The sequence below is a fragment of the Lineus longissimus genome, chromosome 14, assembly GCF_910592395.1.
Source record: "Lineus longissimus chromosome 14, tnLinLong1.2, whole genome shotgun sequence".
Taxonomy (NCBI): Eukaryota; Metazoa; Nemertea; class Pilidiophora; order Heteronemertea; family Lineidae; genus Lineus; species Lineus longissimus.
Genome location: NC_088321.1, coordinates 6,744,240 through 6,769,312, shown reverse-complemented (window position 1 = coordinate 6,769,312; position 25,073 = coordinate 6,744,240). Strand labels below are relative to the sequence as shown.

Below are 25,073 nucleotides of genomic sequence, written 5' to 3'. Positions count from 1 at the left end.
CTGCTTCGGATAGGCTATAGTGTGTTCGAACACTGACAGGAATAAGATTAGCTTCCTCTAAATCGAAATAAACGTAGTCTTTTTCAGCTAACAATTCTTCTCGGATTTTGGTAAGGATGCCATGATACTCGCTCTGAACGTGAGGATCCAATTTGGCCCATTGGGCCAAAGCGTACAAGTATAAGTAATAATCATAAGTGGCACCATTAGCCAATGTTAGTTCACAATTGTAAAGGAACATATCTCGGGCTGTAGTTTTGTGATCAATCAGAAAGATCTTGGCTGCGTTGCCCCCGGCATGATGAGGGGATATGTCCCGATTTGCAGTAAAATACGCCATCGCTGGTTCTCGAACACGCACACTATACTTGTATTAGAATGCTTGGAAGGGGAGAGGAGTCACATAACAGAAAGTGTATGTCTCAGCTATTCTTCAGCAACGATTCAAACTAGACAATGAATTGAAAGTACACTTTTCTGTCGTCTTTCGCAAGCAATACGTACAGTACATTTAATATTAAAAACCAGTCGAACCGAATCCCTTCTCAGCCCTATCGGTTGGCTCTAAATCACGTCTCTGTTCCCAGAGAGGACTAGCGACCTTCTTCACATAAAACCTTTTGCGAGACGATCGCATCAAAATTCCAATTGTTCCGCGATAATCCGTGTCAACGACTGCGTGAAAAACTTCCACTCCTTCGAAAAACGCCAGACCGCTCCGACTCATGATCTGAGCATAATATCCTCTCGGAAGTTCCAACGATAAACCGGTACAAATTCGGACATACCGTCCATTCTTCTCCAGGATTGAATCGTTTGCAGCATAGACGTCGTAACAGGCCGATCCCTCTGTCCCGCGACTAGGTAAACGTGCGTCTTTGTTTCGTAGAGTAAATTTCACTACTAGATCAGCGCAACAAGCCATGATGTCAAGCACTTCTCAAGACAAAATTCCTTCGCAGAAAAGACAAAGTACTCAACAGAATGCGCTTTGTTTTGTTATGTTTGTACTCTTTCGAAAACTATTGCCACAAGACTGTTTTTAGACCGAGTTCTCTGTTTACATTTAGTAGGGCAATGTTGACTCCAATTCCGCACAGGGTACTCCTTGTTCTGCCCATTTTGCTATTTCATGGCCGTGGCAATGAAGCGGAGCACACCAGCAAGCTAGCACACAGTTTTTCAATGTGTAGGGCAGCCGATCCCTGCCCCTAGCAATCATATAAGCGATGTATCGTTGGATGATGCGCTCACGTTCACAGGGCGTTGGTGCGTGCATCCGAAATGGATTGGCCCAATATTGTGCCGCTCGAAGTTTTAAGACGAGCCGTTTGTCAGCTCGATTCAATTGTTGAAATGCTCGAGATTTACGAACTATTCTTTTCGTTCCGTTCAGAAAATGTCCCAAGTCCGGCCGTCGTAATAACAACAAAATATTTCTGCCGATGTAGAAATGTCGGTGGCTCACCAATAGCCAACGCTTGAGATTACCTACATCTAGAACATGCACGATTCGGACACTTCCGTAACCGCTTGCCATAGACAAGATAGGTTCGACAGTCAATGAGCAATGGAATTTTAAAGGTCTAGTTTAGAAAAGAGAATTATCACAACGGAGCTTTCTAAGTTCTCTGACTGTGTTTAATAGGGTAACATCGACTCTAATTCGGGTGTAGATGACGGTCCCTTTCGTGCCCACTTGATCAATATACGGCCATGGCATAAGAAACTGGTGCAAATTACAAGCGAGGACACAGTTTTCTAACGTACAAGCCAGTCGGTCTCTACCCCTAGAGCCCATGAAGGAGATGAATTTCCTGACGACCCGATGTTGTTCTCGATTCGTAGCTGCTCGCGTTTGATACGGGTTAAGCCAAAATTTGTTGGCCCGGAGCTTGATGATAAGGCGTTCATCATGTCGATTCAGTCGTTGAAAGGCCTGTGAACCATAAACTACTCCTTTCGATCCGTACAGGAATGGAGCTAGATCTGCGCGACGCAATAAAAACAAGAGATTTCGTCCAATGTAGATATGACGGTGGCTTGCCGTTAACCATCGCTTGAGATCCTCTATATCTCGAATGTGAATCATTCGGATGTGCCCCTCGTCAGCCGTAGACATGTTAAATTATGCGGTGCAATAAATGACTCCTAAAGACATTACAGTGATTTTGATACCACAACTCGAATCTGCTGCGGATACGAATAACCGACCGTAAACTGGACAGGGCCAAGGCGCCATCGCAACACATCCAGACGGGTTCATAGCCGGAGGCGAGCAAATGATTCCGTCCAGAATCAGTCGCGAACGGGTTCTCGGCGTGAAGCGTGTCTTATTCACCGCGGTCAAACGCACCGCACACACACGCACACATATACGAATAACCGACCGTAAACTGGACAGGGCCAAGGCGCCATCGCAACACATCCAGACGGGTTCATAGCCGGAGGCGAGCAAATGATTCCGTCCAGAATCAGTCGCGAACGGGTTCTCGCCGTGAAGCGTGTCTTATTTACCGCGGTCAAACGCACCGCACACACACGCATATATATACGAATAACCGACCATAAACTCGACAGCGCCAAGGCGCCATCGCAACACGTCCAGACGGGTTCATAGCCGGAGACGAGCAAATGATCCCGTCCAGAATCAGTCGCGAACGGGTTCTCGGCGTGAAGCGTGTATTATTTACCGCGGTCAAACGCACCGCACACACACGCAGATATACCAAAAAACGACCGTAAACTCGACAGCGCCAAGGCGCCATCGCAACACGTCCAGACGGGTTCATAGCCGGAGGCGAGCAAATGATCCCGTCCAGAATCAGTCGCGAACGGTTTCTCGGCGTGAAGCGTGTCTTATTCACAGCGGTCAAACGCACCATGCACACAGATCGAGCTTAGAGTAGCCGGTTACTTTAGTGGTTGGAATCTCTGTTCACGTGCAAATCAACAAAGTTTTATAATTGGTTCAAATATTTCATTATCACAATCAACAATTTCCAGCAGCAGTTCTGTCTCATCTTGATAGATACTCCGCTTGATGCTATTTATAAGTCAGACGTATTTGTGATCAGTAAAAACAAACAAAAATCCAGCACACAAAACAAAGGTCTTTATTAATTCTTTTTGAGACAAAGAATATAGCATTATCTATAAAGGTACATGTGTCTTCTATTTTGCGCTCAAAATGAAAAACTACATTGTGCATGAACAATTGGAGAAGGAAAGTGAACATCAAGCAAATAAAACAGAAACAGTATGTACATGTATCTTAGGAAGCTTGAAAAATAAGCAAAACGCTTCTGAGACTGGACTAAATATTGTCCAATAAATTGTAAAGTGTCTCGATCGAAATTTAGCTCGGTTGGTTTGATCTTGCATCGGGAAGAAGAAGAGATAATATATCGAGAGCCGTCACACTCGATGTTAGTCCTTTCTATAATCCCCTGATAAGGGTGCTGGCTGAAACGAAGTGTCGAGAAGGACAACGATACATATATATATAGATACGCACACGCCTAATTTCAGAGACTAAGCTTAACAGATAATCAGATTTTATATGTCAACAATAAGCATCCTGGCGAGCAAAAAACAATGAGCGTTGGATCTTCACAATTTTCCTGTTGTTCACTAGTGAAGTAAAATAATTATATTTACTGTACCTCATAATTATCCTCTTCTTCCCGATGCAAAACAGTTGTTTTTGCTATGGGTGACAGACACATCATCGGCCTGGTTTGCTCTGCAAGGATTTCCTCTAAGACGTCATTCGAGACAACCTCTGGAAGTGGAATCTCTGCAGTTTGACTCGAGCCCTCGTTCAACAAGTAACCTCCGTTGTTGTTAGTACGCTTAATGTGTTGTTTCGGCTCTTCGGCTGTTGACAGGGCCTTTAGTTCAGTCTGGAGTTTCAACAGTGGATTCTCGATCGTTGAAATATCGTGTTCTTCCTTCACCGGTGTTGCACAGCGACTATCAAGACTTAATCGGTCCGCGACTGGCGACAAGGATTTACCCATACTCGCAAAGCACAATTGGGCGGGGGAATCGGTTTCCAGGACTAAACTAGCAATATCCTTTACGGTCAGTAGATAAAAACAAGCCCGGTCCCAAGTTTTAGCAGAGAAAATATATTCCACTGCGTCCGAACTCACAGCATGCGGTAAAACTCTAAACGCGAATCCCGTGGCCGCACATGAGAATTTCACCGCCTCTGAATCCAAAAAGTTTAACACCGCTCTTAACCACCTAAAACAGTCTTGGGCTGGACGTTCATCTGTGTTTGAATTTGCTGAGGTAGCGACAGCGTTATAAGCGTCCATACTGAATTGCACAAGATCAAGAAAGACACCACTTGTAGACTCTTTTGTTGAAAAAACCTTAGCTGGAGCAGGTGTTTTGAGTAATTGGTGTGCAAATTTAGCCAGTATGCTGTTAAAATGTAAGTCTGGTTGATTCACCAGTCCAGAGCACACAGCCGGAACAAATGCCATCGTTAAGTCAAGAAGATCTTCCTTCAAAAAACATGTGATGTAAATAACATCTAACGATGAGTTAGATGCATCGTCTCCTAGATAATACTTTACATCCTCGGGTAAGTCGGTTTTACCAACACTCAAAGTAATGCGCAGTCCTGTATATTTTGCAACAGTATCTACAAAACGTGAACTAAAAGCGGGTGAAAACAGAGAGTAGGAACTGGTGAGTGTCTGCAATGGTACCATCAAATCTAAACTGTCTGTTTTAATTGCACCACCAGAACATTCTATGGAGAAACTTGAGAAAAAATTACAAAAGTCTACGTCAAACGTAGCAGATTGGACTTTAATTCGTTTAGGTATCATCTTGAGATTGTTCGCTTGAGATGACAGTATAGCGACTGCGCAATGAATTCAATTGCCTAGGAGTCAGGTCCGAGACTTTGAAGAAATATTCAGCTTGGTGATCTGAAAAATATTCACAAAATTTTATAAAGTGTTCTGAAAGCAGCCAGGTCAAACTGAATCCTGAGCTGTTTATCGTGCCCTTCAAAGAGTCATTATTAAAAAAACGAATACAGGCGTTTATCGGTTTCTTTCTGCTGGGGATCTGTTGACTGAAGTAAAATCCTCGACACAAATTTTCGAGTTCAAAATCATGCCATAGTTTAATTCGCACGAAAATACCAGTTTCTGCAGAAAAATCAGAGAAATAGTCTTGCACAGCAAGAAGTATATGGTTCAAAGGAGACTTCACAAAAAGACGTACCAATTCTCGAAGTTTTAATCCGGAATTAGTCGGTGAGAAAACCACCTCACCTTGAAGTAGTTTGAAAACGGCGTTTTCCGCAGAGAAATTATCTCGGTGAGCTTTGGAGAAAAAACGAATTAACTTCGCATCAAGATACGCAAGAATCCGATGAAATCCCTCGTTTTGTAACCAATACTGTGAATTTTTCAAAAAATATATATTAACGAGGAGCCTTTTAGATACAGCTATGGTAAAATCCTCATACCGTTTCGTAGTCCACCCGCGAGGGGTAAGACTAACACGTGCCGTTTTCTTACTGTTAAATACCTTTTTTAGGTCAATACACACTTTCCTTTTAAGTGGTGGTGGCCGAAACTGAAAAACTACCTGGCCTAAGTCACATTTTAAATACGGCTTGACGAGCGAAAAACGCATCTGCCAGATGTAATTATTGAACTCTGTGAACGGCTGCCTTCGTCTCCCTCAATGCAGTACTTACATATCAAATCATTCCGTATTCAAAAAAGGCAATTTCACTGAAACGAAAAAAACAACAACAAAATAAGTCTCCCATCAGAACAAAAATCATAAGTAATCACTGGTCTTATGTTCTATTAGTTTAAACATAACTCTCTAAGCAGGAGTTGTTTACACAAGACTAAAAACATAGTACTCGAAACAAGACTCATTGCCGTGCGTGTTCGAGATCAGTTATAGTAAATGCGGAGAGCAATTAACAGTGAGTGTTGGCATCTTTAAATATATTTAGCAACGAATTGGTTCCATGTGGTAGATGTTCTTTTGAGACATTTAAACATGTTTCCCGCTTATTGGTAATCATCATTTGGAAATAGAAAAATTAGACACTTTTCATGAGAGAGAAACGTAAAGACTTACCAATTTTGTTTATCTCGTCCAATAATCCACAGATCCATGTCGCTGCCTTTATATCAGTTCTTCGAAAACAACTACATTTGGATCATCACATCCAGCCAGATTTAAGCCAAGGGTAAAAATTATTCCAACTTTGAAAGTGCGGAAAAAAGATAGTCGATCCTCCTGAACGTCTAGCGTCGTTAGCCGCATCGAGTGAAATGGGCTCTTGGGGCGTTGATGATATATCTTGACCTACGGTCACAGGAGATTTTTCTGTGACGTCGCCAAAAATACCGACCATCATTGGTTCAGAGCGCTTAAAACCTCTTGTCAAAGGTCATAATTTGAATCCCGGGGTCTACCTAGGGACTTGGCGAGAGTGCAAAAATATAAGATACGGGTATAAAAACAGGAAATAGCATTCTCTTGTAGGCTAATTGACCTCTTGAATGGAACAAAAACAACTTCATAATTACCAGTTCCAGAATAACAAGTAATAATACGGTCGTTAACGTCAAATATTGATGGATCACACACCAATAAACTGCGTCGCTACGGTCGTTAACGTCAAATAGTGATGGATCACACACCAACAAACCACAGGCAAACATTGCCAAACAAGCATTTGCGTTTAAAATGTGTTGGCCTTATCGCAGGGATCCCAACATTCCGTGTCATAAGCCAGGATAGACGCTGTAGTTCCGTTTGCTGATGATTTCTTGATAATTTTAAACAAACACATTTTAAATGCAAACGCTATTTTTCGTTGCGTTTCCATTTTCCGTTTGCGTTTGCATTGCGTTTGCATTTAAAATGTGTTTGTTATATACTACTGATGTTGTTATGACGAGATCAATGGAGAGTGAAAGTATCATCAACCGATAAGACAGTGGATAAGATATAGTGCGAGCGCCAATCCCCAGCCCGCCCCTGATCGACTCGATCAAACCACTGTTGACTGAATGTTTTTGGCGCCCAATTATATGCATGGCCATTCATGACCAATATAAACTGATATCATAGGGTTGTAATGCCTGTTTAGCTACATTGTATATTTTGGCATGGCGTTGATTCGAGAAACCGCTCAGCTCGTACGGATGACAGCAAATGTACCAACTAAATCTGGAATAATTTTAACCATGATATTATACATGGTATGTGCTGTCATCCTCTTCATAAGCTGTTGTCATATTTTTCAGAATGTTTAACAATCCCAACCCTTGCAGATAAGTTCTGGCTGAATTAGAAGTAACGGCAAATTATAATCGACTGACACTTTTTTTGTGCACCATCCAGCACACTACCGATAACATTGGACAAACATGACAAATAGTATTAGAATTAAGTATGCAAAATGGCTCGGAAAATGATTAAACTGGTTCTTGTGAATGCTGTCAAAGAAGAAAAACTAGTGAGCTTGTAACTTTATTTTTCGGATCAGCAGAATTGCAACAAGTTTTTTTAAAGTCAACACGGAAGAAAATGTTTTGTCAATTTCAAAGACGTGGTTTAGCAAAAGCTCTCAGAAATGAAAAGCCAGCTTTGCCAGAATTTTGATTTATTCATGGGTTTTAAAGTTCTCATGGAGCATGTGGTGAAAATGAGCCATATGATTCGAGTTTATACAAACCATATGTGCTTGACCTCATGACACCAACAGGTTCGGCCCTTGCATATAAACGTATATCTTTCATTGCTGTCTAAAGTTCAACTTGGGTATGTCGATGCCCAAGTTGAACTTTAGACAGCAATATAATAGGCACCGAATACTGTTCTTTTAGAGTTAAACGATATTTTCAATAAATCACTAAGACTGAATTTTGATTTCATTCAAGGTATTAGGTTAGCCCACCTAATTTTAACAATCCAGAGTCAGTCTTATCCTCCTCCCCTCGACCACGTTACTGTCGATCGTTAGTCTGAGGTTGAGGCTGATTTCATCAAATTGCCCACTCCCCGGGTAATTTGCTCGTGTTTTAAATGAAAGCCTAACTGATACAACAAGTACAATTTGGAGGCAAGTGATTGAATCAAATTCAGACATCTTTGTCCAAATATTTTATATACCGATCCCTGGACGCTATCACTCGAAGTACACCCGACGGTGTCAGCAGAGAATGCTTCGCTTTGGATTTGTGCACTGCGCATGCATGGGGCTATAACATGTATATTCAGTTGAAGATCCAAATCATGAATATTCCCGAGTGCCCCGAATGCACTTTGATATGAGGAAATGACTTGATCGAGTAGTCATGAAAACCTCAAGGTAAAGTGTTTTTTAACAAATAAACATGTGTGATTTGGTTTCATGCTTCTGTCTGTCCTACAAGTTTCGATCTTTGTGATTAAAAAAATATGATTTGTCAATTTCACAATGACTTTCACCTCTGACCTTGAAATGGATAAGTCCATTCATGAACGTCCGAACAAACTAAACATGCATGTCATTATTCTGGTGTTATGCTTCTGTCCGTCTGGATGAAGAGTCGATGTATTTGCGATTATCAGATATGACATATCAGTTTCACAATTATCTTGACCTTTGACCTTGAATGGATAAGTCTTTTGAATGCTCCAACTGATCAAAAAAATAGGACAGTAAAGGACAGTAAAGTTATGACAATGAAGCTCAACTTGAGTTGACAATTTCATTGATATCACTGTTAAAAGAAATTTTGTAGTCGAAATTACAGCGTGACTGATGAACAATCGGTAGCCAACAAACTGTGATTACTGTAGCGTATTGTACGAAATTTCATTTCATTAGTTTGCCTCCTTTGAACGGCTTTCTAGAAAATCAACTACATGTAATATTATTCTGCTAAAATATTCACATTCTAAATTCCAGAATTTGATCCAATCGCCTGATTCTATTCGACGCGATAGATTGCAAGAAGGTAAAGAGCCAGAACACGAAGAGTATACCTTTTGTTGTTTAAAGTATGCCCTCCGTTTGCCTTTGTTTATTGATGAAAGACACGGAATTTCAGAAATCAATCATAACATCGGCTATTTCCTATGAAACCAGTTAAAGTTAAACTTCAGATACGATATCAGAATACATGTATTTGATTTACGTGTTGTAGTCGTTAAAACCACAAGTACAGGTGTAGGCCCATGTACACATCCTTTAACAATGGACATATACATACCTAATTTTGTTTCAGTCCGAAAGGCAAATTTACAAGCTGACAAAAGATTCCTAGATGATCTCGAAAAAAAACTTGGCGAGGCAAAATCGACAATAGACTGCCTTAAGTCTAAGATAAAAACGTGCAAAACAGATGAAATCAACGAACTTTCCGAAGAGCTGAAAACACAGCGGCATCGCGTTGAAGAGGATCAGAACAAAAAAAACTTGATAAAGAAGAGTTTGGTGAGTGTACTACACTGGTAGCAGCCTGTGTGTTCCACTGATACGTATGCTAAGTAACAAAATGGAGTGGGCAAGCTTATGCGTCCTGCAAGAGACAAGACCACCATTGAATATTCATATAGGTTGGAGGTTCCAGACCTATCAATTAGACGCGAGTATGTTTTTAAATGTCAAGTGCATATTTGGAGAGGTATTGAAAAGATATTTGGTATGGCAAGTCTACGGAAATAAATAAATTATTTGATGAAAAAATATTAATTTTGAATTTTGCTAATTTGGCAATAGGGGGCGTGTTTTGAGATTTTTCTGCCAGTTGTGGAAATATCAACGTCTGTCCAATTTGTCGATTATCAAAAAATGTCGGTGGCCAACTACCGATTTACTTTTCACCATTTACTTGCCCGACTGTCCGGAATATCATATCAAAATTTCAGATTCACAACCCCACGCAGTATTTGATGCGTCGCGGTCAAACATTGACAATTTAACTGCTTAGCGGCTTAAAAAATCGATGGTGGTCTTGTCTCCATTTACACTGCATTTTGGGTCAATTTACTGAAAAATTTGAATGTGCTCAAATCACTCTAAGTCATTTAGCATATTGCATTGCTGGTGATTTAAGGTCAAAACAAGCTAAAATAATGAGCCCCGGTCTAAGTTCGGTTTCATTTTTACAAGTCTTGTTGTGTTGCCATTCATTTTGTAATTTCTTTAAAACTGCTAGGGCCTTGATTCTGAAAGTTGTGCCCTAAGCAGCAAAGATATTCTTCAATGACATCCTAAATTTTCAGCTCCATAGCTTGCTTATTCTGGCCAGGGCTGGTCTTTGAATGTGGTAATGTTGGCTGCAAAATCATGACTTTTTGTCGATTTTGTCCTCTTTCGCCGCTTTTGGCACAGTTGTACCACTCTTGGAAATGTCTCTCATTTCTCCAAAAATGTCCAGATATCACTTTCCTTTGTTGGAGAGTTGTGGGATGTCATCTACATTAGTTTGAAAAAATTCTCAAAATGTTAACCCCTGAAACTACCTTCATCATGTTCATTGAGACAAGACCACTAATGAATATTCATAGGTTGGAGGGTCGAGGCCAATCAATTAGACGAGTGCATGTTTTTAACTCTCAAGTACATATTTGGAGAGGTATTGAAAAAATATTTGTCGTGGCAAGTCTACAGATATAAAGAAATTATTTGATGAAAAAATTAATTTCGAATTTTGCTAATTTGGTAATAGGGGGCGTGTTTTGAGATTTTTCTGCCAGTTGGCTGAAAAGAGTGGAAATATCAATGTCTGTCTAATTTGTCGATTATCAAAAAATTTCCGCGGTCAACTACCAGTTTATTTTTCACCATTTACTTGCCCGACTGTCAGGAATATCATATCAAAATCTCGGATTCACAACCCCAGGCAGTATTTGATGCGACGCGGTCAAACATTGACAATTTAACTGCTAAAAGGCTTAAAAATAAATGGTGGTCTTGTCTCGCAAATTAACAGTTACTTTGGAGCGACTTGAACTAATTGTTTAAACACACTAATATTGATCATTTGGCAAAGTTGAAACTAAAATTCCAAGGATATATATCCATGTGTTGGACAATGACACTACTGCCCGAGTATCTGATCTGAGTCACCAGATCGCTCATGTCAGAGGCAATCAACGAAAATCTGATACGGGGGGGGGGGGGGGGGGTATTATATACTTCACATCAATGACAGTGCAATTTTGACCAACTAGTTTTCGAGAGAATAAATCAATGTGACAGTTACCTTAGCTTACGGCGACATAATTCATTGTACAATGAAACATCCTCAAAGTATCAGGTATTTTCACGGGGCAATTCATATTAGATTACAACTCCACATGTACTTTTTGAAGTTTAGCGAAATAAAAGAAAAAAAAGCCATTTTTGCCACGGCATTGTCTAATATGCATAAAAACCAGTTAATAACTTTCACTTGAAAATAGTGTGTTAAATGATATACCGTTTGCAATGATATCATTCGGATTATGCATCATAAGAACCTTGTTAGACTGCATGTTGTCAACATCAGCTATTCGATTATCAAACCCCGCAGTGATTCACAATCCATTTTTCAAGTGCGTGATAGTCCAGAGAGGTTTCTCCATACAGTGGCAGCCATAACTTTGATTGAGGTCCACAACCAAATATAAGGGAGGTTAAAGAACCATTGTTATTATCAAGTATGGATTAAAGAAGATTGAATTTCTCAAAATAACCCCATAAATACATGTTTTTTAATCGCATGGTGCTCAATAGCAATTGACCCCCCAGCCATTTTCAAGGGTTGCCATTAAAGAATGATACCTCTCTCATCTTAATACTTGCTATTATAACTGAGCTACTTTGATTTTTGTGAAAGGGTAGAACTGTGCAAATTTACTGGATCCACTCACCAAAAAGATCCCAAGCCCGACAATAACCCAATAGTAGGCCTTTCGTAGCCATAAAAGGGGTGTGGTATTTATTCAAGAGTTAAGCCCGCAGCACACTAGCCGCCAACTTTGGCGACAAGAAGCGTTCAGCTGACGCCTCTCGACGCAGAAGTTGGCGGCCATTGGATCCCGGTCAGAGCACACCTGCCCAGAATCGGCGTCCAGTAGCGTCTTTTCCGCCACTTTAGGCTGCCATTTTGAAATCATGTGACATCAAGACGCATACTGATTGGCCATAGCCTGGCCGCCGATGCCAATTCAGGCGGCAATCCGTAGCACACCTGGCTTCTTCTTGCGTTCAAACGCGGCGACACGCGTCAAAAATCAAACGAAGTTAGATATTTGGCGTTTAGTTGCGGCAAGTGGCGGCAAGTCGCGTTCGCCGATGCCGTTCGTAGCAGACTAGGGATTTTTCAGGCGTTCAGGACTCGTGCGGCAAAAAACGCCGAAGTTGGCGGCTAGTGTGCTACGGGCTTAAACAACGTAATCGTCATGAATAGTCATGACTCTACAGCGGAACTTTTCATATTACAATTGAGGGCCAATTGGAAGAAACGAAGACAACAAGATGCCCCACCCCGTTCATCGGTGCGAAAGGCCTACTATTATGCCCGGATGTTCAGGCTCTACCAATCGAGGAGGTAGTAGAAATCAGGTATTGTCGGGCTCGGGATCTTATTGGTGAGTGGAGCCAGTATATATTCCCCATTTTCTTAATTGATCACGTAGATGGGCACGCAGCCTATTTTTGATTTTTCCCAAAAAATAAGATAAAAATAAAACTGACTGATCGAATTGATTCCCTTTTACCATTTCGGTTCCGACTGGACCCGAGAGAGGCCTCCGTGTGTAGATAATTTTGTGCAAATCGATGCACGGTGACGCGCTGCGGGGACACGAAAATATACACCATGACGTCACGCTACTGGTGCCCGATTACCCCGCTACTGCGGTGATAATGGGCACAAAAATAACAAATAACGCGTTTTTCTGCTATCTATATATAAGAGCTGAAACAAAATTGGAAAAGCATCAGACACCTTCAGAAACATAGTTTCCTGATGAACCAGAAGACGAACAAACATCCTGCAGTCGTAAAAGCCGCCCATTTCATTGAGGACTTTTCTATGAGAACGAGATTGACCTGAACTCAAAGTGTTGCCATAGTGTTAAAACGAGTCTTTTGTAACTGATTGAATAATTGTCTGACAGAAGCTCTTTTTAATTGGTCATTGACTGTAAATTGTTCAACTCAAATATCTATCATTTAGGATGAGGAGGAAGACGATGCCGAACGGCAAGACAGTTGCCTTAGGAATTACCTTAAAGACAACATCGTTGACGACAAATTTGAAAAGTTAGTTCACTCGCATGGCGTTGACATGGTGTTAACATATCTTCGCAAAGCAAAGGAAGCAGAGATACCATCATGCAAAACTTTTATTGCCTTGTGGGAAGTCTTAAAAAGGTAAGTCAAAGACGTGAGAAAAATATTCAATTTAAAGCAAATTTCGCTTGGGGCAACTCGGTATTCTGCGCCTTCGTAGCGAAATTAGTAATTCTAAAATACTTTGGTATTACCCATGTCACCAGAGTCTTTCAAATTATTTTTATTTCAACGACTCCGGTATCACAAATTGTAATTTCAGAGGGCACATCAATTAGCTTTTTTCTGAGTGCAGGTGGTTTGGTAACTCAACCGAGACCCTTCTAGTTTATGAAAAATACTGCCCATCAAACAGATTGAAATATGAGAAGGCTTGGTCAACCAAACCTATTGGGGAGTAAGACTATTTTGGGCTGGAAACGGTTGATTGTTTGCGAGAGTATCAACTTCGAGTACACGAAGTCATGATTGCGTACAGAATACATTGCGCCCACTTATGCAGTGGTGATATCGCGATCGGGTCAAATGCCCGAACTGACACATACTGTACATTTAAACGATCGATAATGTTATACACAACCATTTTATCACCAATGCCGAACTTCTCATTATAAACCTTATCCTCTTTTTGTAACTCTTTGTCTTGTGACTCGGACACTCGAAAACCTAGCATCACTGCATTTCAAGTTGTTGCTAGTCTTCTTTAGCAGAGTCTATAAAGCCCTTGAGGTCGATTCCGTTTTTCTCTTTTATGTGTCTGGCAACTCTTCCAAGATGTGTTCTGACAAATAGGAAAGATCATTGAGACCCTAAAATTTTGCCACTTCATACTGGCAATTAATACCATCCAGCGTGTCTTCGGGATCGTATGCAAAAACGGCAGCCGTTGTATGATGCCCTTTAGGATTGTGGACCAGGTATCATCTAGCTCAGACTGACTGGTCCCCTCGTCAACACCAATTCCTCTGCTCTTTAACTCTTCGGTTACATCGACCGTCTGCAAGTTAGAGAATGGGTTGATAATGCAATCATCTTTGTATTTGCGAGGAGAACCATCCAATAAGTTTATATGTCAATCATCAAGGATAATAGGAACGGTTCGATAACAGCCGTGCATATTGTCCAAAAAAACTTTGCTTGCACCCCACACAGGGCCCCGCTTCTAAATCGCGGGCAGGTACGTTCCCACAGAAAAAAAAACAAGGTGATCACCGAAAGGTATCCCACCTCATTCTCCAAGCGTCGTCAATGGTGATCATCGTTGCCAAGCCTCACTCGTTCTACTAACTCTCCCGCAGTTGGTTGCCGAACCACCTTTCAACACAACGTACTCTCTACTATACAACAGTAGAGCATTTCACTGTTGTCAATATCTCGCATTAAACAGTGAACATTCTACTGTGTGTTTGCTTTTGCGCACATTCTCTGCGCAACGAAGAATACCATTGAATATTATATAAATATTGCATGTCATTTTATCATACCTCATACTTTAAACCAAACCTTGAAGAAATCGGCCCAGCAGGTTTTGCACAGCGACCCAAACCACTGTCAAAGTGATTTTTAATCGGCGGATACGCAAATCATGTATGGAGCCAAGACGTGTACATTATGTACTGTAGACAGTGTGTGTTTACATTAGCAGACGATGTTTGTTTGAAGCGAGTCCAGGCCCAACTTGAATGCCTTGTACTTTCTGTTCGTGGATGTAACAGTCCCACCCAATGCAACCTACCTACTTCGTGGGTGTAATTCAAGACCCTGGCAGTATCACTGTGCAACTTCCTGGCTTAAAACGCCGTAAATATGCTGTTTTTTATCGCCGATTTCGTCGAAATCTTAATGACCGCCATTTGCAATATCGCGTCATCGATGACGTCAGCCGTGGAATAATGCCGTGGAATAGTCAAAATTATCGCATGGCACGTGGTCGTGAATGACGCGACGTGATTGGCTCACATACTAATGAGGTATGATAATCTGGAATATTGTTGAATGACCACGTGTTTTTAATTTGTTCTATATATAGTTTTTGACTGTAGCCGAATAGACAATTTGAACTTGAAATTTTGACTCTTTTATTTCATTTTAGCAGTGAGGATGGGCGGCTACAGGCGGTATCATTTCCAACAACATGTCACAATAAGATACCTTTTTCCCCTATGTGCCAGGAGTATGAGGGGTTGGGGCGGTTAGGTCCTGTCATTCCCAGCCACCAGTCACAATCTGGTAATTTTTTGTCTCAAGTATGAATTTTGGCAATGATTATGTGTCGGGGTCCTATCATTCCCAGCCGCGAGTCACAATCTGGTAACTTTCTGTCTCACGTATGAAATTTGGCAGTGATCATGGGTCGGGGTCCTATCATTCACAGCCACGAGTCACAATCTGGTAACTTTTTGTCTCACATATGAAGTTTGGCAGTGATCATGGGTCGGGGTCCTATCATTCACAGCCACAAGTCACAATCTGGTAACTTTTTGTCTCACATATAAAGATTGGCAGTGGTCATGGGTCGGGGTCCCATCATTCCCAGCCGTAAGTCACAATCTTGTAACTTTTTGTCTCACGTATGGGCCCACTCATTGTTAGTTCAAGAAGCGGATAATAGACGGCGAAAGCATCTGGCCAACTGTGAACTGTCCACTGTGTAAGCGGAAAATGGAAACAGTGAAGAGTTCACTGTTTTGTGCGGAGCATGCTCTGTTCAACAATGGGAATAATCGCCGGCCAGTAATGGTCACAATATGACGGATATAAGTAAGGTTGGACACGCATGCTCGCAATATCAGTGTGCGTTCTACTTTTACATAATGTAGGACGAGGGATCGTGAAACGGCTTTTTTGACAGAATTCGATCCATTCATAAAACTAAACAAAACAAAAATATGTTTTTCCAGAAAGATGTCACATGGCTGAGAAAATAGATTCATGCGAGAAACCTTCATAAATTCACAAATCCTGTTCGAAATGTGGCGCCTCTTCTGAGTGATCAGGTGTGCTGTCAACTGATCACGGATCACTGAGCGCCCGTTATAGTCTATCACGGCATCCTCAGAATGTTTTTTTTGTCGAACCAGAACAGGAAGGCTATTCAATCCATGTTACAAGCAGCGCAGTATACACACTGGATCGGTGTGTGTGAATGGTCAAACTGTGGCAGAGGGATTGTGTGAGAATTTCAACGGGTGTATGCAAATTCGACATTGGACCAAAGCCCGGGAGATTGATCCCATCTGTGGGACATCTTGACTCGGGAGCACTAGATCATTACACGAGTACTAGCATATACCCATGGAGCGGGCAAAGTTGAAATGTAATATACATTTATAGTTAAAATGGCACGATGATTGAGCTACATTAAATTTCTAACGTTACTGAAGTTTTATTAAAGGTTAAACACGAAATTAACTGCATTTAGGGACTTATTGCTGCTATCTACATGCAACCCCCAATAGATTGATTGGAGTACGCTATTTTGCACAATGCATTGAGACCAGTGACAGCAGGTCCTGTTCCAAATAAGGCCCTCACATATTAGGCATATCACCTACCCACTCCCGTACCCAATGCCACTGTCGGACCAAAGCCAGGCGCATGGAGAGATGCAGAAAGCAGCGCTGGCCACTGTACATATTTTGTCCATCCTGGCATAACTGTTTATTGATACCCTGACTGCATGTTCCGGTAGGCCACTCTGCAGAATTTGCCTTATCACTCAGGTCAGTGTTTCTCGAATAGAACTAAAATAGAACAGGCTAATCATTAATCTCCCTGCTAATACCCTGCACCATGGACCAGGTTGTATAGCACTACATACGTGCTGGAAGCTAATACTGATGTGGCAGGGAGAATATGCGTGAAGTTTGTGTATGCTTTTGAGAATGAGCGGAGCTCTCCAGTCGACGTGCTCTCTGAAAAGTTGCTATTTATTCTAAAACCACGAATATATTCGACGTATGACACCCTCAGTGACACTGTTACGTATGATCCAGACCTACGAAGCCAAAGGTTGCAAGAATTCGACGCATTTCCAAGGCCCAATTTTGAAACAAAAATTACCTCCTAAATAGCGGCCACAACGCGCATTATAGTATAAATGTCAACTGCTCTGCATCACTGGGCCCGGAACGGGCAAGGATGTACAACTGAGGTGTTTCGACAATATCCTGGACACTGAAATTTTCTCTCGTTGTTGGGATTCATTGTATTTCAGATCAGTTAGATAGTTGCTTGGATCATATATCCATTGCACCATAATCATATAATCATACTAACAATTACCCGTGTATCGCACGGAGTTTGGGGCATGGACACATGGAGTGTTCGGTATAAAGCTGCTTCATATGCGTTTGTAGTGTGAGGGGGGGGGGGGGGGCGGCCTGATCAGATTTATTCGAAGGAATAACCAAAAGAGAGGAACATTTGTATTTCTATTGATTATAATTTGGCCGTTAATTGCCGCTTCAAAAGAACAATACTCTGGTTGTTTACAAATATGTTGATAGATACTTTTACCTGAAACAATTTCTCCCTGAATATTTAACCGAACGCATAAAACCGTGTTCCTTATATAGTCCTTTTGGCATTTTCTAGAATGATGTGACATTCTGATGGGATTTGAATAGAATCTGTGAACATGGTGAGACTATGTATTCGCCGTTATATTGAATATAACTGAAGTTGTCCGTTTCGGAGTTGTAGTTGTGGCGTCCACAACGGACGTCTTCGGCGGGTATCAAGAACTAAAGGAAAATGACACTCAATGTCTCAAGTAAGATATACTCTTTATCGAGGTGAAACTGTAAAGACAAATGATTGCACAGTCTAACAACACAATACAGTAATAGGGAACCTCATGTACGACTATCTACGACTAATCCTGGAAACTCGGGCAAAAAACTTCACCTTTCATCATTATTCATGTAAATTTGGCAAGAAAACTAAGTTTTACACCACAAACACTACCAAAAACCCAACATGGATAATTTCTGTAAACACAGGGGGTCTTTGGTTTTTTCCCAAAACTTACCAAAGTTACCAAAATACGTAACATGGATAAAATGACAAGGTTCCCTATTACTTGACTTATTGTCTCTGCTAATTAAATATGAAAACCCCAAAAAAAACTTATCCCAGTGGGATAAAAAATAACTTATCACGGTGGGATAAGTTTTGCGGCCACTCTATTGGCTGCAAATAAATACCAATCCACATATGTTGCCTTCACCGGGAAACGAACCCACGCCACAACACATAACCTCAGTTGTGGAAGCTCCATGCTTTATCCACTCGGCTATTGAATCAACCTTGGATAAATATTAGTTAGGCCTATTTAAGGTAACACCTGTTTAACAGTAATTGCGCCAGTGCTTCCATCTGATAACTTTTTACCTATCCAAAATTCAAGTAAGATAAATGTATTACCCATTGGCAACGAAGCATAAGGATAAAATTACATTTGACTTTTATCACTTTGATGCCTATGTTACTTCTTACAGCTTTTTCAAAGTACAAGAAAGTGATATCACGCCAGGGTTTTTAAAATTGAAAAACAGAGATGATTGTCTTAGACTTGAAAAAAATCCACTGAAGTTCTTCCAGAATCAGTTTAACATGGCCGTATGGTTCGCGACAACTGGAGGTGGCATTTCACTAGAGCACCTGAACAGCAGCAATCAAATGATCAGATCATTTTACAGGTTCCACACTTACTATCAAATCAGAAAAATTATGAAGAACCTTGATATCCCAATTTTGGGAGAAAGCAATTTCAACGAAACAAATAATAACATTAACCGTAGGAAACTAGGCGATTTACTAAGTGAGTTTGGCTTAAAAGACGAGTATGATTTTTCAGTGTTTGCAAACAATTACGGAAAGACTTCGTGGAGTGTACCAGATTACAACCCAAACATAACTGATCCTGGATACTACATCAATAACTCTAAAATCAATTTCTTTTTAATGCAAGTTCACGAGAATAGAATGCCCTCGATGTTTAAATCTGATTGGGACGCTGGGATGTCTAATTTCAAATATCCAGATACTTTCATCAAGTGGCACGTCAAACAACACAAGAATGTATTTGATATGATAGAACAGAAACCATGTCAAACGTACCAACAATTCATGACTCTTAAGTCCTCAGGTTTCTCGAATCCAGGGATAGAAAGGTTGAATGATTCCATCAGAACATATGTTTACTGCATACTGGGATCACAGGCCCTCACTAGAACCCCGATTACTGGACAACCAGGAACAGAGTTAGACGCACATAAGGAATTCATCAAACTGCTAAGTGATTCAATTGAACAGCATGTGGATATCCCTACCTCAATTGCTAGATACCAGAAAGCACTGTCGGACACTCACACACGATTAGACTATGTAATTGCCCCAGGCCTGTACATCATAGGTTCTGACATGGTACTCAAGATCGGTAAGATCGAGAATTACAATAACAATCTTGATAGCAACTAAACACTTGAAGCCTGGTAAGAATGACATTAATAATGAAAAGACCTTGCCTCCTCCATTGATGCAAGGTCAAACTTCTAAGAAGATAAGGGTTAAGGCTAATATCACTACACCAAAAGATGTGAAGACTGCTTTTGTCCAGTAAAACTGCTGTAACAAGTAAGACTGATGAAACTGGTAGGCCTGATGTGACAAGTAAGACTGCCAAGTAAGACTGATGTGACAAGTAAGACTGCTGTAACAAGTAAGACTGATGAAACCAGTAAATCTGATGATACCCATGAAACAATCAAGTTTTTACTCTATGCTGCTGTTGGTAGTTTAATTCTTATTACTGTAAAGTAAATGGCTGAAGGAGGAGAAGATGTCCAAATGGATGATTTGAGTGATTATCAAATTTCAGAATTACACCGTAGAATTTCTGATGGAACATTATCCTTTGACTCAGTATTTGATGAGGTCAAAACTTACAAAACAGGTACTAGTAACTTAAATGTTGAAACTTCGTTTACTAAAACACCAGAAAGAGCAAGAAGTATTGACCCTGAATTGATGGGAAAGGAGTTAAATTACACTGAAGTAGAGGATAAACTTGTTAAGGCATTGGAAAAAACAGGATGGAAATATGACAAGAACAAATTGCGTAAGCTTGTACCAAAAATTATTGCTTACTCACAATTCCTGTACTACATTCCGTCAAAAGTTGAAATTGATAGTTTTACAGGCAATCAAAGACAAAATATGACCAGTGATGGGGAAAGTAAACTTATTCGCTTAACTATGAAAAATGGAAGCTTCTTATCTGAAAAAACTTTAAAGAATTATTATGGTGAAAAATTCTTTGAAGATTTGAAAGAACTAATTCAACTAGTCCCACCAGGGGCAATTTCACCAGGCCCAACAGAGGCAACATGGAAGGTTATTCACCAAGAAGGGAAGCTCAATCTGTATTACCTGAAACACAGGCAGTAGTTGATGAGATTATCACTTCACCCAAACCCATAGATAAAATCATAGATGCGACTGATGAAGAATTAAGGGCATTAGGCCTTTTTACAGAACACGCTTTGGGAGAAATTAGAGGGTTAAAAAACGCTGGGGATGATTACGCAACAGTTAAGATGGAGAGAGATATGAAAGAAGAAGAACTTAACAATCTAAAAAGAGACTATGTTAACCTAGAAGAAACATATAGAAATCTAAAAAGAGAATATGTTAACTATGAAGAAAAAAGTTCTAAAGAAAATGAAGATCTAAGAGGAGAAATTGAAGAGCTAAGAATAGAAAAGGAAGAGCTAAGCAGAGAAATTGATAGAGTGAAAGAGGAACTGAATAGAGAACGTGTCAAGGTATCTGAATTAGACAGCGAAGCTAAAAGCAGGGTAAAAAGACTGAAACGTTTGATCATTGAGGTCTTGAAGTTACCAGATTCAGTGATTTCATTCAAGGACAGAATCAAGTTACTTTTTAAGATTAAAGGCCTTACAATTACTGCAATAGTCACTGCAGTGATTATGATAATTAGCACTTTAGGTCTTGGTATCAGTAATGCTTTGAAAGCTGTACCTAAACCAGGACCACCAAGTCCAACCCCACCAAGTCCGGATAAGACACCATCAATTCAAGATAAAGTAAAAGAAGGCCTCAAGAAGTTTGCTGAATGGCTAAAAGAACTGGCCAAGAAATCAGCTGCGGCTTTACCGGGAATCATCGGTTCTATCGTCTCATTTCTCCTGAAAACAGTTGGTGCAGTTGTTGGATTCATGGCCGAACATCTAGTCATTCTAGTGATTGTTGTTGTTAGCTCCATAATTTATGGTTTGATAGAAGGTGTTAAAGCTGTTAGAGCTGCTAAGTAAAATCAATGATTGATTTTTCAAGTAAAATTAAAGCTGGTAAGTAAAATTAAATCAATTTCATGTAAATTAAATAGAATGACAACTGGAGTACTGCTCAACACTGAAAGGAGTCATAAGATTCCACTCGGATTAAAGGCCGAGAGAAATCATCACATCATTACACACAATCCATCTTCTGCTAATCCAAAAGAAACATTGTACATTAGAATACCTGCTTTAAGAGAAAATACATTCTTTGTACCCAGATCTCTTTTTCTGTCAGCTGATGTCACCATTTCTGGTGATTCAAAGAACAACGTGGTTAACAATCTCGGAAGAAACCTGTTATCCAAGATGGTAATTAAGTGGGGAACGGAACAGATATTTGACCTCAATGAATACAGTCATTATTCGACTTTTAAAGATCTGTGGTTAACACAGGAGGAACGAAACGACAGGGTTTTTCAAGGTATTCAGTCAGAAAATCTTAGAAAGTTGAGATCAGGTGTGGCAGAAGCCGACGTTACCGGTGAAACCGGCGATGAGAAAACACTGAAGAAAGTGTTTGGAACCAAGTACAAGATACCGTTAGATTTTGAACTATTTTTCAACTATGCTCCGTTTTACAAGTTTCCAATTCAAGAGGATGTGATCATCGAGATTACGTTAGCGCCAAAGGAGGAGATTATCGTTACCAGCACAACTGCAAACATGAATTACAAACTTGAAAACATCAGTTTTGAATATGACACTGTAACTAACAAGGGATTAGCCAATACGCTAACAAACAAGTACAATTCAGGTTTCTCCATCTATTACGACTGGGTAGATCACTTCAAAACTGTCAATGTAACGGCCAATGAAACTCTGATCAACGAGAACATCAATTTTCCTCGAATGTCCATAAAAGTACTATTACTTCTCTTCATCTCTGATTACACTGATGGTTCAAGAGATTCTGAAAAGTTTGAAAATCCTAACATCACAAAAGTTCAAATAACCATCGAAGGAGTTGCTAATCAGGTGTTTCCAGAAGGAATGAGAATGCTAGATCAATGGGAGGAGATCAAGAAACACTTCATGACCGAAGACTTAAAGAAAACTTACGACAGCAACATGTCTATGAAAAAGTACTATGGAGACTGGAATAACTACGGTCTTTGGTTGGACCTGAGAACTGCAGAAGACAATAGATTACACGGATCGGGCAAAAAGCTTCAAAACACTAAAGATGGTATTCAATTGTCGATAACAAAAGAATCTGGAAAGGGGCCATACAAAATGCACATATTTGTGGTTTCTGACGCTCAAGTTAATATTCAAAATTCACAGATTGTTTCCTTGCAACATTAAGATCATTTGACTGCAACATTAAGATTGTTTTACAGTCAATATGAATCAATAGATTTCATTCTTAATAAATGGAAACACCAGGAAAGAAGGAAATCATCAATACACTGTACCAAAGTGTGTTATTGTCAACGGCAACAATTGGTTACTCACATTTACTTAAGAGATTCTTGAGAATTGCCATTGGCCCACCAAGTCAGGCAAACTTAGAAGAGATTCTTAAACTTGGCGGAATTGTAGCAGTCAGTAATGTAACATTGGAATACTTTTACGATCAAGGTATTTTACCCAGAAACATAATCAAGTAGAATTTAAGTGAAGTAAATGAAAACCATGGTGTACATTAATTCCAGTGACTACCCAGAACAGAAATCACATGATTTAACCATACATCAGTTTCAGCGTCAGTTTAACATTTGCGGGAATACCCTGTACATTCTACAACATAAGTAAAGCAAAACAAAATAACGAAATGAAGTTGCGTGGACCTTCGTTGACAGTTATCACAATACCCGATGGCCTCTATGACCTAGAAAGCTTTTCAAAGGCGTTTGCAAATGAATTGAAAGAAAATAGTTTAAGCAAAAATACTGTTAAGTTTGATGTTGATGAGCCCACTGGTAGGACAGTAATGAAGATGATTAAGAGAAAAAATGCAGAGTATTTCCAGTTTATGTTTTTTGGTAAAAGCAATGAATTGTTTGGCTTTAAATCGGAATGGCCTTATCCCTTAGATGCTGATACCTTAGATGCTGATAAATCAACAAAGGGCGAGTTTGTAAGCGAGAGGCCATTAAATTTTAGACCAATGGACTATTTTGTTTTCCACTGTGACATCGTCAACAATGTAATGAGCAATGGAAAGCCATCAGATGTCTTAGCCACTAGACCAATAAAAGAATCTTACTTTGGAGACATGATAGCATATTCCTTTGGAGATAACATGGAAATTCCGTGCAAATCAAGTGTTGGCAAGTTGAATATTCGCCTAACAGATGAAAACAATGACATTATCGACCTTAATGGTTTTGATGTGCAGTACCAATTGACCTTTACTCACTGCGCCTGATTTTTTACTCATTTTGGCTAAAATCACACTAAATTAAATGGCAGGCATAGCTATGATGATTGGTTCTGCGCTGGTGACTGGTTTAGCCTTCACCGGTTCTGGATACCTTTTTAAATCACCAGACAAGAATGGCTACGAGGCTGAAATGAAGAGACATAATTTAGCTCAAGAGCAATTGCAAAGAGCATCCACAGAATGGGATGAGCGTAGGAAAAATACCATTGACTTCGTTAACCTTGAATTAAAGAGAGAGCGTGAAGCAGCAATTGACTTCAAAAATGCCGACGCCTCACTTTCATTGTACAACAGTTTAAACCCACATAATGGAATTACCATTCCTAGACAACCGCAAGTGAGCGACTCTTAAAAGCCCAGCGATGAAATGAAGAATTACGATCACCTTTGGATCATTTTAGGATTGAGCGTCTTGGGTTTTGGGATTTACTATTTCGTTGGAAGGAAGAGGAAAGACTAAGGAAGAAGAAAGAAGAAGGAAGAAGAAAGAATAAGGAAGAAGAAAGACTAGGAAGAAGAAAGACTAAACGTGAATAAAACCTAACGGGTGTTCTAGTCTTATGATTAATTTAGATCCTTTCGTCTTTTTAAGGGTATCTATGTATTTTTGCCTCTGGTCTTTAGGGATAACACTATTTTCTTCTAAGGCGTCTTTCATTGCCGATTCATCCTTGTTGAAAAACAGGACTAAAACCCTTATGTTCTCTCCAAAGTCCTTAACAACAGAGTTGTACTTCTGAACGAGTAACCAAACAGTCAGATTGTAGTGTCTACCGGAAAAGGCAAGATTACATAACTCAGACACCTTCTTCTTTGTGTCTCTCAAATGAGCACCATCATCAATGATGAATAATGTCTGTGACCCTTCGAAGGCCATGGTGGCAAATTGAAGCACAGGGTCTAAATTATTGGCTACAGCAATTGGATTGACAATGAAAACATTCTTGTCTTCGTAAATCCATCTCCTATTGTACGTCTTGTTTCTGAA

The 25,073-nt window shown here is 40.1% G+C and overlaps 2 protein-coding genes across 4 annotated transcripts in view; one reads left to right on the top strand and one right to left on the bottom strand.

Annotated features, from left to right (window-relative positions):
* Positions 1-25,073, top strand: part of LOC135499222 (uncharacterized) — a 407,058-nt gene that overhangs the window by 142,149 nt on the left and 239,836 nt on the right. The window contains exons 4-6 of the mRNA XM_064789884.1: positions 8,957-9,005; positions 9,276-9,484; positions 13,218-13,414. Of these exons, the coding sequence (XP_064645954.1) occupies positions 8,957-9,005; positions 9,276-9,484; positions 13,218-13,414 (455 nt within the window). The remainder of the gene's footprint in view (positions 1-8,956; positions 9,006-9,275; positions 9,485-13,217; positions 13,415-25,073) is intronic.
* On the bottom strand, positions 3,096-6,371 carry LOC135498925 (uncharacterized). 3 transcript variants are annotated; one of them, XM_064789442.1, is made up of 4 exons: positions 6,130-6,371; positions 5,251-5,768; positions 3,666-4,949; positions 3,096-3,461 (listed from the first exon to the last, which is right to left on the bottom strand). In XM_064789442.1, exons 3-4 carry the CDS (start codon positions 4,845-4,847, stop codon positions 3,186-3,188), a joined length of 1,458 nt encoding a protein of 485 aa, XP_064645512.1. In that variant the 5' UTR covers positions 4,848-4,949; positions 5,251-5,768; positions 6,130-6,371; the 3' UTR covers positions 3,096-3,185. The 3 variants fall into 3 exon arrangements, 2 of the variants coding, with proteins under 2 accessions (XP_064645512.1, XP_064645513.1); XM_064789443.1 differs by having other exon boundaries at positions 5,732-5,768; XR_010449180.1 differs by having other exon boundaries at positions 3,096-3,465; positions 3,666-5,768.

Bases quoted from the DNA above. Each gene is read 5' to 3' on its own strand.
- LOC135498925 (XM_064789442.1), bottom strand. From the start codon at position 4,847: ATGATACCTAAACGAATTAAAGTCCAATCTGCTACGTTTGACGTAGAC. The intron at 3,462-3,665 runs GTACAGTAAATA...CGTTTCAGCCAG, and splicing joins AAGAAGAGGATAATTATGAG to CACCCTTATCAGGGGATTAT.